We start from the raw sequence: 16,518 nt of genomic DNA, 5'->3' as shown, positions 1-16,518 counted from the left end.
CTGATCTGCTTCCAACTCATGCCTGTTTACAACACAAAAGACAGGCATTTAGATATAGTCTCTGTCATCTGTATTTGAAGTTTATGTTATATAACATTACATATGAATTTAAGCAGGCTGAGATGTCCAAAAATTGCCCAAAGTAGTAGTAAAAGTAATAAAATGCCATTTGTGATAATGATAATAATAATAATGCATGTTTTTATGTCACATCTGAATCACTTCAGTCTTTTCCAGCTTTCTACATATTCTATAACCAAAGCTTTCAATTTGTTTTTGAGTTTTCCAATAACCTTTCAATATCTTATTTAAAGCACAATTGCTAATTATAATTTCAGCATCTCAATAACTTCTGATCCTTTTTTTGTATTTGTATTGTACCTGCATGTGTGTGTGTGTGTGATTGTGTGTGTGTGTTTGCCTACCCTTATCTGCTGTAAATGGTCCTCCACTTTTTGATGTATGGCTGTAATGTTTTCAGCAATCTGAAATGGCCTACTGACATCCTGAAGCGCTTTATCTTGAATCAATCACGATATGTCTGGTTGCCCTATATCAGCTTGAAAAACTTAGGATTAAAGGTGCCAAGTGTTTTTCACCCAGCTTGGTAGCACCATTACATTTCATAATGCCAACCTTCTGCAGTGAATACAAACAACAAATAAAAAGCATTTTTGCCCTATGGGAAATTAATGACCTATAAACTTAGTTTTTAAGAATATGTAACTTGTTGCTAAGTTCTGCCTTGTTGTTTTTTACCAAGCTGAATGCTTAGGACATACTGTACTTAAAAAACATAATGCTGGGGCAAACTTTTTCATTTAAAGCACTGTTTAGTAGGAAAGTGCAGTTGGGACAGACAACAAATTAAGAAATGGTACTAATACTGATTTTCTTTCAGCATGAATGAGGTTAGCACCTGATCAACTCTCTGGGTTGGCTGTCCTGAAGGAGACATTGGTCCTGCCTTCTTTCTGCTATACCAGACCAGCCCACTGCTTGATCCTCTCTTGACTGGACTCAAGGAAATGCAAGTAAAGAATAAACAGAGTTACAGTGTTGGTACCCGAACCAAATCTGGTGGGACTTGTTCGTAACTGAGGGTTCAGGCCAGGTTTAGACAGAAATTTAAAAATTATGTTCGGGTTTGGACAAGTCAAACTAAGATAGGCAGCTGAAGTGCTCAAATGCCCCCTTCATTTAATGATAAGGGGGAAAACAGTTTACAAACACAGCTGCTCAGGCTCGGGTCGGATTCAGTATGCGGCCCTATCCACAGCCTGAGAAGGTGAGACCTTTTAGGCCACAAACATACTATGACTGGCCCTGTTTGAAAAAGATTAAACTATAGCAAATCTGTTCAGTTCAACAGAGGGCGGAGCATGAAAGAGCCGGTACCATTATCCATCCACCAACACAATAATAATACCCTCCCTACTCACGACAGAGCCTTAAGAACACTGAGAACCTCGCCAAGTTTTTTTTTCTAATTAAATTCAAAGAGTTGTGTAATACAAGAAATTCATTATAAGTGAAACGATGTATCAAAACTGCAAATTAAAGGAATATGGTAACAGCCCTCCCTCTGCATCTCATTAACTGAGTCCCGTTGTACTGTGGCTATAGGTGAAGCCGCTTCTCTCTTCCATACTGAAGCAGGTGTCCAACATGGCGCACGTTGTCAGCGACTCTCTCGCGACTATTCTCTTTTTATTCATGTTTCAAGCGGCTCTCCAGAAAGGTAGGACTTTTCCTTTGACGTCTAAATGGAATACATACTTTCCTCCCAGATTTCCATGTATGTACTGTAGCTGAAGGAGTGTGATTTTATCAGCGTGCTGGCCAAGGTTTGAACGTGCGCGGCGAGGTTAGAGTATGTGGATATATGATGTTGCTGTGTGTAAGAAAGTTGAAATACAGAAGAGAAAGAACAGATTTATGTGTCTGCCATGTACACAAAGAGGCGTTACACACACACTGCCTAGGAATCCAAGACTACATCACTTTTGTCAGCTCACCATTATAAATTGCTTTGCTGCTTTACAGCTGGCAACTTAAACGTGGCCACTTCTGTTGTGCAAAAACAATCCGGTCTTTCTTCGCTCCATAGGCATAGAGAACTGCGCTTGGCATTTGGAATGGCTGTTTGTTTGGTCAGTCTGCTAGCTTGGTTACTTTTGTTGAATGCTGTTGAAGACGGAGCCTGTAAATCACAAAAAAACAGCGCAGCGTTTAAGTGGAAAATGCAGCAACCTCCACAGCGCGCGGTTGGAGGAGACGCTACAGCAAACTCTATTCAGAACCATGCTAATTTAACTGGATGATTTTAAGTTCATGATTCATACAGAGTAGAGCCCAACTTTAGATCTATTAATAATACGGTGTCCGTATACAAATTCGGCGCAGGAATAGTTTAGGAATAAGCAGATGTTTGCAATTTAATCTAAGTTTTTTGGAATTCGTGCACCATCGATCATCCTGCTGGATTTCATTGTGAGGCGACTGAAACGACGGGCGAGCCCGTTTAAAAAGTTGGAATTCCAATGAAACAAGTGCGGCTCGGTGTACTGGATGTGAGCCGAAATGGAAAGCATCTCAGAGTAGCCCACAGTGTGTCTTAGATTACCTTCAAATGCGTGTGTAGCTTTGCTGGTAAACAAGAGAAGATTAATTTGCTCGAGTTTCCAACTGCGCTCCGGGCTGTGTTTCTCGTAAATATCGTGACTGGATTTTCAGTAGCATCGTGAAACATCAAAGCTCTGTTGAGAGTGTAGTAATCCGTGTCAGATGCTTCCAAGAAGCGGATATGTTACAGATAAAGCTGGTGAGGGTGCAAACTGCGACACGGCTTTTTACGCAGTTGGCTTTAAAACAGCTGGCGATGTTAGGTGATGTTCCTGAGTTGCGGACCACACACACTCAAAGTGTTGCGTTACATGTCGGTATGAAGTCAACATTTTCTTGCCTATTGGTTCTGCGTTTTGTCTTGAACTACCGAGAAATGCTCACTTGGTTTGGGGTTATTTATCTGTGCGCATTGATAAAATAAAGATGTAGAAACAGTCGAGGCAACAGCATGCACACGCTGTCATAAACTGGCGTTAAAACAGCCTAGGTAACAATTATATAACTGGTCAAACTGTGGTTTTATTGTGAATTTACTTAGTTGTTTTGCAGCTTTAACCTGTTGTTGTGGTTGTATTTACCTATAGCCACGGCTGTTACAAATCATTAGTGCAAAGCGGCTCTTCACAATCTAAACCTTCCTTATGCTGGAGTCTTCTAGTGGTGGGAATGACAGAGAGGCTGATATCATTTGTCACACAGTGGATTATCCACCAGGCTCTGTCCATGACAATGCATATGCATTAAAATGGATGCACAGTGATAAATGTTTGTATGCCAGGAGCCAGAAAAGCAGCCAGTAAAGCACAACAAACTAAACAAAGCTCTGTTGTTTTTTGAGGACTGGGCAGTGGTGCTTTACCTTCATGGAAATGGCTTCACTGATTTCAAACAAAGCTCAGGGCACACTTGCACAAAACATATGAATTATTTACCCCCATTGTGCTTAGCGTTGCAGGATGTTTTCCCCCTCATCACAAATAAACAGAAGTTGCTGCTATCGGGGTAAAATTGCAGGCAGGAGATAAGGCAGTATTAATGAATTTCACCCTACTATAAGTTCAGTTTTGGCTCACATATGCTCATATGTTATGTTATATGTTTTGTCAGTCATTGGTGTATACATGCAGAATGTTTAGGTCTTTTTAACTGACTCAGACAAGAAGCAAGAATTTGCTAGGCATAATTCTAAAACCATGTTCATAATACTTCACCTTCTGTGTGAATATTCAGATAAAGAGCAACTGACTTTTGTGATGGGATTCTTTATTTGAAGATTAAGGGCTTGAAGTGAGTACTATAAGCACATACATTAATGTATTAAATGACTTTTTTTGTATCTTAAGTTTGCACACAATCATATAATAGTATGATTACAGTCATAAAGTGGACTACTACAAATAATTAAACTTGCAATAGATTGTGACAGTAATATTTGTATTTAGATGCCCTGTCTGATTTCACGGCCTGTAATGAATTCTTGATTTATAGACTTATACATTACAATTAGATTTTGTTTACTGTAGGCTGTTTAAGTGTTGGAGGTGCTTTTCTGTTTACTATTAAGAAAAGCAGTGTTTTGTAATGGAAGAATAATCGTACACCCAGTACTGACTGAAATCAGCGCTAATCAATCAGGCCAGTTGCAACTAGAAATGCCTGTATATTTTATACATTGTTGTAATTTATACATGGTGGAATGTTATTAAATATGCGTCATACGGTCATCCTATGCAATTCCAATACCAAGTTCAGTTGTACTGCATACTAGACACTTGGAACACCTGAGGTGTGGCACATTACAGGTGATACTAAAAGTGCTAACACAGCACACTGTGACCACCAGCTTGCTGAAACTTGATGCTGTGGTTAGGTAACCTGTGAAACCCCTGAAGCGTCTGTGTTGTCATTTTCGTGAAGTTGTGTAATGTGTAATTGTTCAGTGCAGAAAGTAGGTTGAGGTACAGCTCTGAGGGGAAACCTGGTTTCTAGAAACACCCCTTAGTCAGTCAGTCAGAGTCACTCATGTAGTTATTAGTTGCACTGTTATCATATCACGGTCTTGGAGATTATTTTAATGGTTTTGAGCGGATGCTTGTAGTGCAGATGAAAAGACTGTAGAAGATGTACTAGCCTACATGTACTTTAAAAGTGTGTTTGTGCATATAGGCTGCACATAGACCTTTCTCACCTTGTTTTAACAGCATTTTTGTTACTATGTTTAAATTCACAACATGCTGAACTACAGTCTCATTTGTTTGAATTTATCGTTTGCTGCCAATTGATGTGTTGTATGCGACATTAGGATAACAGCTCGACCATTCATAAAGGAAATTCATGTCTGTGACTACACTGCAGAACTGTACTAGTGTTAACTTTGTGACTCTTCTCTAACTTGTGCTCATTCACAAGTTGATATTTCTTAAAATGGAAGTTACTGTACGCTCCTTGTTTATTTACCTGTTGCCTTTGGTGAATCGTGAGACTGGAGCTTCACTGATGATGGCTGGTTAACTCAAGAGTTTATAGATAAATTATGTTCTCTGGAATGCCCACCCCCCAGGTGAGAGCAGTGTGTGTGTGTGTGTGTGTGTGTGTGTGTGTGTGTGTGTGTGAAGGAAGGAAACATGAATGTTAACAAGTCTTTATGAAACGATAGACCAAAATGTAGGTATTTTATATAACTGACTTAAACATTACCTTAGTCTTAGATACTGACTGTTTCTTCTCAGTGTTGCAGTGGATAAGAGCATGTTGCCTAGATGAATATTAGTCATGCTTTCTTCTGACAGTGGACATAAGTATGTAGATCCCTTTGGAGGTTTTTACTTTGTAAAGGGACACTTTGTAGTACCTTAGCATGTTGTCTCCTCCTGGATTGTTGTCACACCCTTTGTACAACAAGATGCAGCATGTTATGTATCTTAACAAAAGGATGTCTTTTTTTTAGTATTCATTGAAAGCCTAAATGAATGCATAACTGAAAACAGTTCATTTTCTGTTGGTTAAGTGATTATGGTTTGCAGTTTACTGTCCTTTACTTGTACATCACTGATTATTATTGAAGGCTGCACGAACTCCGTTTTGCTGTCTCAATGTGATTATTGGATGAAGGATTATTCTGAACTCAACCAATTTCCGGGATATTATTATGTGATATCACTTAATCAGAGAAAAGTAATTTGATGGGATTTCATGGGAAATCTCCAGCATGATAGTGCTCTAGAAAAGAGTTTCATTTGCGAACATTTAGGCTTACCAGTTACTTTTATTTGTTTTGAATGTACAGTGAATCTCAGATGTGATTGTTTAAGCCAGCCTCTCCATGTGACGGCTTGTTTAAGACTTGATCTCCTCGGTGCCTGCTTGTCCCTTGCCACCTTTATGCCTGCTGTGCTCCTCACAAGAGAATCATTGGTTCTCGTATAAAATGTGTTCAGTAGTTGGTTTTCAGGAAGTTCTATTTACCCCAAGGAATACATACTGCTTGTGGTAGTATAATATGCAATGAAACTATTACACATTGATTATACTTACCATATTCATCCAGTGCTTTATTTTATATTGTGTGTGTGCATGCAGCTAGTCAATACCTACCTTTTCATAGATGCCTGTAGCATTAAGTGGATGATCCTTGTCAATGCTGCATAAGAAGTGTTCATATGTTAATGAGCCTAAAATTTAGAACATTTAGTACATTTTCTAATAAAAAACATCTGACTTTAATTCAGAATCATTACAGTAGTTGAGACTGCTTTGTTCAGAAAAAGTTATTGCATTGCTGTTTTTCTTAAATGACAAAAGAGGCTTTTGAGGAAATGCTTTTATTCCCCAGTGTAAGAAGCATTAAACGTACCATTTTGGTATTGATTACTGAAAGAAATGTGCTGCAGACGGAACTAAAAAAATGTCAAAATATAATTTAAAGAAATTGAGATGCTCATATCTACCTTAAATCACACAGCAATTTTCTCATCTTGTTCAGTGATTTAAAGTATGTCTTTGTTTAATAGTTTACTTAATGTGTATTGTGACAAAAAGCATTGCATCACCAGTTCTTGTTGTATCAGATACACAGAGATATGCACAGTATGGATATTAACACACTATTGGTGTTGATATGGTTGCAGGGTTTTTAATTGGAGACAAAACACTGACTGCAGGCAGCTTCAGTTACAAAGAAAACCTGTATCTGATGCAGCTGAATCCTCGTGCAGTGCGGCTTGGCTCGGAGTCAAGCTGGTAGCAGCCCTGGTGATGGGGAAACAGGTGCAGAAATGGACTTGTTCTTCATCTGCACACCCCAACAGCTTCCCCAGCTGGCAAACCAGCAGCTGACTGGGCTGGGTCACATCTGGCCTCTGTGCACTTAGTGTAATCAAAGAGAGAAAAAAGGTTTTTATGGCCTACTTGTTATTGAGCCGCCAACTGATGGGATGTCAAGTAAGCGCCCTCTGTTTCCAAATCCCTTGAGTGGTTGCAGGAGGAGGAGGAGGAGGAGGGAGGGGAGTGGGGTTGTGGTGGTGGGCGTGGGCAGCAATCTGCCATTCTGAAAGCAGCCTACTGGCCAAGGTATCAAATTAGACTGTGCTGTACAGTTTGACAATCTGGCTATGAAACAAGTGAACTGAGTCAAATTCAACTGGCCTTTGAATATTTAGGGTCATATTTACATACTGTCGATGCACAAAATTCTACTGAGGTCAACGCAAGTATTTTCTGCACATCACTTGCAGGAATCTTGTTCGTCTGAGTCCTCTCACTACTCTGTACTGAAAAAATGAGTAGTTTAGGAAATCCAAAAAAGGTGGGAGAAGGAGCCTCCAGAGAGCTGAGGATTTACAGGGCTATGGTGCAGTTACTCAGGAATTAAAGTGGAAAAACATGTTATGTACACAGCACTTTGTCACTTAATTCATGAAAGGCTTTACTTTCTATTTAGAGTTTAGTCACATATAAAGATGTCTATTTGTTAGTGCTAGTCAGACTGTGAAAACAGTTATACAGTGTCCATTCAGATTTATGGCTAAAAACCTGGGTTACAAACTGGTGAGGTGGAGTTGAAAGCAGTTTTTGGAGCTTTACCCAAACGAGAGACTAAACATCAGGACATCTCATCTCAGCCTCCACTGTTTTGTTAGTGAGCATTGATTTTAGTTTATAGAGACCCAGTGCTAAGTTATTCTTTTGACCTGCATTTATTCCTCAAGTATATTTTAATTTGACTTGGCTTTTCGTGGTTAGAGGATTAGTTGGGTTAGTAGGTTTGTTGCACAGTGTCATGCAGTATGGGGCCAGTTGCCCTGGAACAGCTATGGAGGACTGAAATCTCATATTTATCATTAGTGGGTAAATATTTTAATATTATCCTACAGACACTGATTTACTGGTAACCAGTGTCTCCTCTACAGAACTGCTGCATTTTGTTCTGATAAAACTGCAGATCAGTCTCCAGTTCCGGTGTCATTTGTGTTAAATGCATAGAAGACTTGAGCACTTGGTCTCAGACACATCCCTCTACCTCCATTCACTTCTGTCATTCACAGAGGAATGAGCCTGGAATGATATTTTGAACCTAAATAAAGTCAGTGCAACTGTCATTTTTGTGCAGGATTGACTTCTTTCTTTTTAAATAAAATGTCATCTCTTTTCTTTCTGGTGTCTGTGTTACAGCACCGCTGCAGCTCAGCTGCCACTTGTCAGAAATGTACGGTGATTGGCTGTGCTGTAGTACGTCACACATATAAGCACGTGTGATAGGACAAGACAATAAAGTTGAGACAGAGACAGTCGACCCTGCTGACAGCTCTGTCTGGTTGAAATAATCATAATCACATTTCAGTAGACATTGTCAGACACCTATCTTCCCCAGGGGTTCTCTGCTGGCCTCTAATGCTGTCTTCCCCACTTCTTTGCTTTTGAAGGCTTTTCCCCATTAGTCAGGTCTTCAAAAACTGACACATATGACTTGTTGGTCTGAAGTCACAGGACTTGGCCAGTCAAGAATGCACCATTCTTTGGTCCGAAAAAGTCTTATTAGCTAGCAGCTTCTTTAGTTGTTCAGCACTATAGAACAGTACTGAGTGTTGTATGGGGTCTAGCATCATTTAGAAAGCGTGGCCCCTGCAGCAGCTGGGTTCCAATTAAATTCTTGCTGTCTGACACCGTCAAAAACCATATAAAAGCATTACCTGGGCTAACTTTGAAAAACTTAAATCTAATCTAATTAAATGAAATTGGTGGGTTATAATTGGCAAACCATAGCTCTTTTCAATCAGGCCATCAACTATTGAACCGATCTCATCAACTGGCTGTGAACCGTAAACACGCAATCTAATACCTACAGTAAAATCCAGTTTCAAAGGAAAGTGTTTTCACTCTGTCTTATGGGGGGGAATGACAAACTCTGGCCTTTTAATGTGGATCACAAGGAGAAGCCCTGGCAACATCAGAGAGCAGCCTCGGGCAGGTGGATCTGCCATGTGCATCTGACACATGGAAGATATCCTGACCAAACACTGACAAGTGGGATAAAGCGCACACACAGACGCACACTCACGCCGACGTGTACTGTATTTGATCACAAGTAAAATTTGGAACGGATTAAATGTTGAATTTAGAAAGCACGTTCTGAGTTCCTCTTTTTGTCAGAAATACAATTTCAACTTTTCTATTTTGAATTGCTGGTGAAGTACCTTCAATAAAACTCAAATTAAAAGTCTCCCATCAGCCCAGTGGGCATAATCCCTCCCTCTTTTGATAAGCTTTTCTTATGAAGAATCTTCAGGAAATGTTGAATTTCATTAGTAGTACCTTCACAGCTAAAACAGAAATGACAAAGGGTAAGAGACTGGAAATAATGTCATTGAAAACAGTTTATTTTTGCTTCCAAAATTGATATCTTTAATTTAAATTGTTTTTATTAGTCATTGGCATAGTGTCAAAATGATGACGGGTGCCTATTGCAAGTTATCAGAGAGCAAATTGAATCTGACTGTCTTAATACCTACCTCTGCCAAGGAGGTTGTGTTTTTACCAGTGTTTGTTGATTTTTGTTTCTTCACAGCATAACTCAAAAATGAATGATTTGGACGAAATTTTTTTGGAGAGGTTTGGGTGTGGCCCACGGAACAATCCATTTGTTTTGGGTTTTGGTGCCCCTGACTGACATACTGACCCAGTCGTCTTCTCCTTCTTTTGAATGGCAAACCAACTTACAGGTGCGCTGCCTCCGCCTACCGAACTGGTGTGTGGAACAGTAGCGTTCACCCAGTCTCTGACCCGGCCCTGTCTGCTCTTAGCCGTCTCACACAGCTCTGTGGCTATAACTAATCGTGGTCATGTCAAAGAAAATAGAACATGCAAAATGTGGAAGCCCTAATATATGGATGTGGTTGACATATTGAGTCTGAAGTCCCAGTTGAACTATTGTCAGTCACAGCAAGAAATGTTTTCCATTCCAGTTTTGAATTTACAAAAGACAACAACGGCCTTTGATTGCTTCTTTCCTCCCAGTTTGAGGCCTTCATCATCTTGCTCCGCTGTGGAGTTGCAGAGAGGCATTGCTTGCTGTAATTGGGCCCATTTTGCCTGCGTTCATGGATACAATGCCGAGTTCAACAATGAATGAATAAGGAATCAATGCATATCATTTGTGCTTTCAACCAAATAAACAATACATCTGGTGTTCCGCTGTAATCATCGGAGGGGAAATGAATGCCCTTCTGAATACAATACAGGTATGCATTAGCCATCTCTGCACAGTAGGCTTGAGTGATCTGGGTTCTCCCATCTTTCATTTTACATATCACTCCAGCTTGTATTACATTTCAGTGAATTTGCTCATGATGAGACCCTTCAGGCTGTTACACCGTCTCCCATGGAACCGGATCACGTCTCCCTACTGTGCTCAGTTCCTGTCCTTTGTCTCATCTATTGTAACTCTGTCTTGACTGATCTTTTCTGCACTGATGCCAGACAAGTGCTACACAATAACGCACCATCTCATTTTCTTTGTGTCCTAGTTAGATGCTGCAGAGAAAAATCTTACCTACTAAAGAACAATGGGGCCCTCCCTTGTGCAGAAATTGTAGATTATGAGACTGTGAAGTTCCATTTAGTGCCATAATGTGATCTACCTTTTTTTTTTTTTTTTTTGCTTGTTTTTCAGAAGTCAAATAATAGGTATATTTCTTCATCAGGGTTGAATGCTGAACTGTTTCATGTATAGAGTTTTTTTAACTCTTCTAGGTAATCCAAGTTAACACCCCCTCCTTGTTTTGAATTTCAGTTGTACACTCTGCTTTGCATTATACCAGAATAGTTTGTAATAATTTCTATTACAGTACATTCTTTTTAAAAATCTACCACAGTAACTTAAGAAATAACACATGAAAATATTGGTACATATGGTATATTAAGTGTTCATATTGACTGATGGCTGTGGTGATAAAGGTCTGCGTGGTGCTAGGATCCTTTGGGTGTAGCAGTGAGTAATAAGAGTTTCTTGTCCAAAGCCATGAGTAACAGTGGCAGTTTAACAGTTGATTTTGTTGGTTGACTAGCTTCTGATCAAGTTCTCAGCTGTTTATGACCAGGGATAATGTGTTATACTTGGGTTGCCTCTAGTGGCTGTAGTAATTATGACATGAACAAAGTCGGTTTAAATACATCATCTAACACAGGAGACTGTTGTTCAATTTCTGTGTGAAATGTAATTTTTATCCCTGACCGTTTCACAACCGTAACCTTGTGTTTGTGTGTGGATTGTCACGTGGCACATGTATTCATGATGACTAAGGATGTGTGGCACTGTCAGGGTCCTATTGGTTGTACATGTACAGTGGGTACGGAAAGTATTCAGACCCCCTTAAATTTTTCACTCTTTGTTATACTGCAGCCATATGTTAAAATCATTTAAGTTCATTTTTTCCTCATTAATGTACACACAGCACCCTATATTGACAGAAAAACACAGAATTTTTGACATTTTTGCAGATTTATTAAAAAAGAAAAACTGAAACCACACTGCGCTTTCCATCATTTCATCTGACAGACTTTGAACCCAGTTCACTGTGTATGTCCTTCCTTTGTGTGTGTGTGTGTGTGTGTGTGTGTGTGTGTGTGTGCAATTTTATTTTTTTGCTTGAAGATGATGCGCAGTAGCACTCAAAGATTATGGATACTTAAATAAATCACTTTAAAAACAACAACAAAATCTCCAAGATTTTACAATTAAAAGCTGCATTTTTGGTGGTGCAGTTCTCCCCACAGAAACACCCAGTGATGGATGTAGTTGTTTGTGTATGAAAACAGAGTTTCATAGCAGAACATCATTCACTTGTATGGCTTTTGGTTTTATTTTCTAACAGTTTTTCTGTAGAACCAACATCCAGCAAGTACTCGGGGAGAAGTCACGTCCTACGGGAGGTACAGATACCAATCTGTCCATCAAAGTGAAAGAAAACAAAGGGCCTGCACGCCTTACTGCTACAAAATGTTAATGCATTGACAACGTTTGGAACCTCGGACTCTTGGTAGCTCATGGTTCCATCCATTCCAAGTGTTGGGACTGGGACTGTGTGTAGGTATTGTGATTGTGCAATGAATTTTTTTTTTTTCCTTAGCCCAGCACTTGGTAAGTAATGTTTGTACTTCTACTGCTCCACTATCCGGCTCTGTGTAGGAGGTTATATTCCTAGAAATGTACTGTTTTCCTAAGAATAACCCTTTGTATGGATTCAGATCTGTGGACAGGTGAAACAAGTAGATGGAGGAAGGTTATGTGCTATGGTTTTGTTGGATCTACAGAAAGTTTTTGATGCAAAAGACCATAGTATTTTATCGATCAAGCTTTGGGGATTGATAAGCAAACAGTAAAGTGATGCCATTACCTTTTATCAAAGATTATACAAGTTGTGCATGTTGATGGGGCACTCTCTGTTTTGGGCAGAATGCAAAGCACCATTATAGGACCTCTTTTCTTTATATTAATGACTTAAAGTGAACCTGTTTTTGACTTTTTTTTGTTTTAATGCAGACACTAAAATGCTTACATTAGACATTACAACAAAAAAATAAAGAAGTGAAAGTGACAGATGCATATCTACTTGAGTAATAGTGGTATATCTTTGTTATGAGTATTAAAAACAACTCTAGACTTGACTTCTTTCCCCAGCTATAACACACTTGACTTAAGCAGTGGATTCAACTTTAAATGAGGTTCAATGTTCAGGTTGAGCATCAATTAAGCAACTCTGGGCCTCAAGGAAAGTTGTTTAAAACACCACCGGCAGGTTATGTGTCTGATTTGAAAATAGAAATGAGAGGAAATGTTTGAACCTGGCCGGTTTTCCAAAGTGGTTCCTGCTGCTTTGAAGTGTGTAGTATTTGTTGGGCTTCACTTGGCTGTCAGATTAATACCTTCTCAAGTGAAAATGAAAATTGGAGAAGGAGCAGTTAATCCGCATAAAAATATTTTTTTGAGGATGAGAAGCTGTGGGCCTGAGACTGTGTATTGATTGGTTCGCTGGCATTACAGAGTTGACCTGACATGCAAGGATCATCTAATTCTCTCTACATTGGTGATTGCTGAGAATCTTGCCTTATCCTAACATTTCTTCTTTGAGTTACCAGTCATGATGATGCAATACCTGCAACATAGCAGCATCTGTGAAGTTGAAAAATAGTTGCATTCTGAATCCATGCGCTGCATGGGTCACTGACCTTTTTAGAAGTGTTTACTTGCGATGGTGTGGTTGTTTTGCATTCATAATTGATTAGTGATGAAATTATGTTTACTTAGAAGGTAAGGTAAATATTTAACTGCTACAGCCAGGTGCAGAGATTGACAATTATAGCTGTTATGAACTAGGTGAAGTGACATAACCTAACTAAAAACATTACATGGCCATTATGCAACATTGCATATCCATCTGTCTACAGTCAATGGGGAAGGGGTGAAAAGCCTCCTGTCAAAGAGAGAGGAAAGATTCATGACTTGTACAAATGGGGACAATGTTCAGTCTTCTCTCAAATGAAGTCACAGTTTCCCACTCTGTGGTGCACACGAAAGATGACAGCAAATTAGTATTGTGTAGAAAGCAGAATAGAGCTCACGTTCAAATCCTGCCTACTTTCTCACTTCTATGTGCCTGGCTAATGAAGTGGTGGGATTGTCAGATTGTCTCTTTCTAAAAGTTACTAATGAGAAAGTTGCTCCCCCCCCCCCCAATTCCAGTGCGAGATCCCGCACAAGCCAGCAAGTGTTGCCTCAAATGAAGAATATTGTCATTAGCAAACTTTGTTAGTCTTTTCAGTTAGGCTACAGAGTATAACACAACAACAATAAGTATTCTGAAGATGCCTGTGAAAAGCAGTGTGCAGTGGAAACTGACCAACAAAGGCCTGAAAATGTTAAGGAATATACTTCATGATATTTGGTAAAGACAGGTTGGAGTAATTTAAATGGAGAACTAAAGGAAGTAATTTTATTAGGAGTCTTTATGCAAACTGCCCCTGATTTCAAATCTGTTTCATTTACATATTCTAAAATCACACTCACTTTTTTTTTAATTCACATTTTGTAAATGTCATTAACTATGAGAAGAGTGGACTGTGTCAGACTTACAGTTCATGATCCAAGCTTGTGAATTGTCAAACTGAAATCTGAGACAATGGGTTAACTTGAAGTACCACCACCTACATAGCCACTAAATGTGTTCCTGTCACTGTACATCTTCCATGCCAACTCTGACCTGTTGAACAATACTAGCAGAGGACGGTGCTTTGCTCTACATACACTGTTACCTCCCACACTGGAGTGATTGGCCTGTAATTGTAGCTTAGAGGGTTCTATTAGTGCTTCTTGAAAGCCATGGAACACTGTTACACCTTACCTAGGGGGTCATGTTTTTTTTTTTTATTTTTTTTTTTTATATGAGACAATAGCTTCTATTAAGTAAGGCAAGAATGTGCCCTTCTGCTAAGTTTATACTTTAAGTCTTAAGGAGGTCACTCTCAAGACTTTTACTGATTGCAATAATGATTGCCCTCATTTTGCCTTCAATCTCATTGGTCAGCTACAAGCTGGTAAACAATTAATTAGAGGAATCTAGTTATTTAAATTCCAGAAGCCATAATTTCATCGTACAATTCAGCAGCTTTTTTATATCTAAGAATTTAATACCATTGTTGGAGAATTTGAGCAAGAACTGTACAATCAAAGTTTTATTGTTATGAACTTTCTTGACAGGCTTTTGCTTTTTTTCTTTTTTGCAGCATTGCATCATTATTTATCGACTTTGCTGTCTTGTTTCCTTGTTTCCCTGTAGTTATTCTAACGTTGGTGTAAGTCTCATTGCCCACCTTCCTCATATGAGCAACCTATAAGTTAGTTGTACGCTGTCAGGGCAACGTCACATCTCCTCTTCCTCGTGTCAACATGGATGCAGCTGGGCTTGAAACAGATGGCTCAGTGAGCAGTTTTTTTGTTTTACATGAGGCGAGTAAGCAGCAAACTACTACTGCAGTAGTAACACTATAACTTGCAGTCTGTTAACAATCAACTGGAGCACCAGTTACATAGGAGCACCTGCAGCATGTTATGTGATTACTGGTGTGCATCCTGGTGAATATAGTTAGGCTAAAATGACATTTGTTTACTGGGGCTGAATGAAATGGTTCTGATTAGTTTTATATTGGGTTTTACTTCAGTGTGTGGACATGCACATGTATGTCTTGGTATTTGGCCACTTTAAAATAATCTTGTAGTGTATGTTCAGGGCGGTATCAATGTGTTTCTTTCATCACCCATTGTACAGGGTATGGAGAATAAATATTTCAAAATATATTATTCTTTTAAAAGTGCAATGTGGCCTTTTCTCTCTCACATTATGTTGCCTCATATGGGGTCAGCAACACTTTTAAAAAAATTATTTTTCTTTATCTTAGAATGTTTGCATCTCTTGTACAAATATCTGCCTTATTGTTCATAGATTGTCCGCTTTAATATATTTTTCACTGCTTTTGTATTTTTGGTTATGTTATATCCTGTGCCTTTTTAAAAATCAAATGAGAGAACCGTGCAAGAATTCCTATGTACTTGTACCTGCACAAATGGCAAATTAAAAAGCTTAACTTGACTTCTACATGAAATTTAATACATAGACAATAGCTTTTGATTTGTTAAAATATTCTGTGGTCTGACAATAATATATTTTTTAAAAGTGTGAAAGAGCACATTAGACAGTAAAAATCAATCCATTGCATCCTCTGCCATCCACAGATGGTGCCTCTTCAATCTCATTTCTCTTTTGTCACGCTAATGTGCTGAAAGATGACAAGGGTGGGTCATTCCAGAGCAAAGATGGCAAAGGCGGAGTGTGACGGCCACGTCAGTCTGCTTTTTATTTTGTCGCATCATTATTTGGAAAAATTACAACTAGAAGTAAGGCAGTACATTGTGATTGTATGTCAAAGACGCCAAACAGCTAAAATTGAAGATTTGATCTGCTACTCTTTACTGTAACGCTTAGCTGAACCAATATAATATCATGTACTGTACTGTACTGTACTGTACCGTAGGAGTGTAACATATTGTCCATTAATCATGTGGAATCGTATTAATAATTTAAACTGAGCTGCATTCTTAGGTTTTGAAATGCCAGATGTCATCTGGACATTTATGCAAGAAATGCGAGTAGATTATTTTTAGTATTCATTTTTGAGAATTTCTCTTACATTTTGTTTTATGTGGGCTTACCAGATTGCTTTCTAAATTGTAATGCATCAGTATGTAAGGATAGAATACAGGATAAGGTATACTGGTCTGTGAAATTAGTATTCATTTAATATAGATTTCCTAAACACTTTACATAACTTTTAGTGTCCTGC

The 16,518-nt window shown here is 38.8% G+C and overlaps 1 protein-coding gene and 1 long non-coding RNA gene across 3 annotated transcripts in view; one reads left to right on the top strand and one right to left on the bottom strand.

Annotated features, from left to right (window-relative positions):
• The first annotated feature begins 1,520 nt into the window (after nucleotides 1-1,520).
• cadm1a (cell adhesion molecule 1a) overlaps nucleotides 1,521-16,518 on the top strand; it is a 340,724-nt gene continuing 325,726 nt past the window's right edge. The window contains exon 1 of one of the 2 annotated variants that reach the window (XM_020598433.1): nucleotides 1,521-1,741. In XM_020598433.1, coding sequence (XP_020454089.1) covers nucleotides 1,669-1,741 — 73 coding nt within the window. In that variant the 5' untranslated portion in view covers nucleotides 1,521-1,668. The remainder of the gene's footprint in view (nucleotides 1,742-16,518) is intronic. The other variant, XM_020598432.1, reaches the window with a different exon arrangement.
• On the bottom strand, nucleotides 1,754-2,784 carry LOC109959232 (uncharacterized). The gene is made up of 3 exons (XR_002274807.1): nucleotides 2,627-2,784; nucleotides 2,019-2,203; nucleotides 1,754-1,894 (listed from the first exon to the last, which is right to left on the bottom strand). It is a non-coding gene; the product is annotated as an uncharacterized LOC109959232 (long non-coding RNA).

The sequence above is a fragment of the Monopterus albus genome, unplaced genomic scaffold (assembly GCF_001952655.1).
Source record: "Monopterus albus unplaced genomic scaffold, M_albus_1.0 scaffold38.1, whole genome shotgun sequence".
NCBI classification, from domain to species: domain Eukaryota; kingdom Metazoa; phylum Chordata; class Actinopteri; order Synbranchiformes; family Synbranchidae; genus Monopterus; species Monopterus albus.
This window is presented reverse-complemented; position numbering and strand designations above follow the sequence as displayed.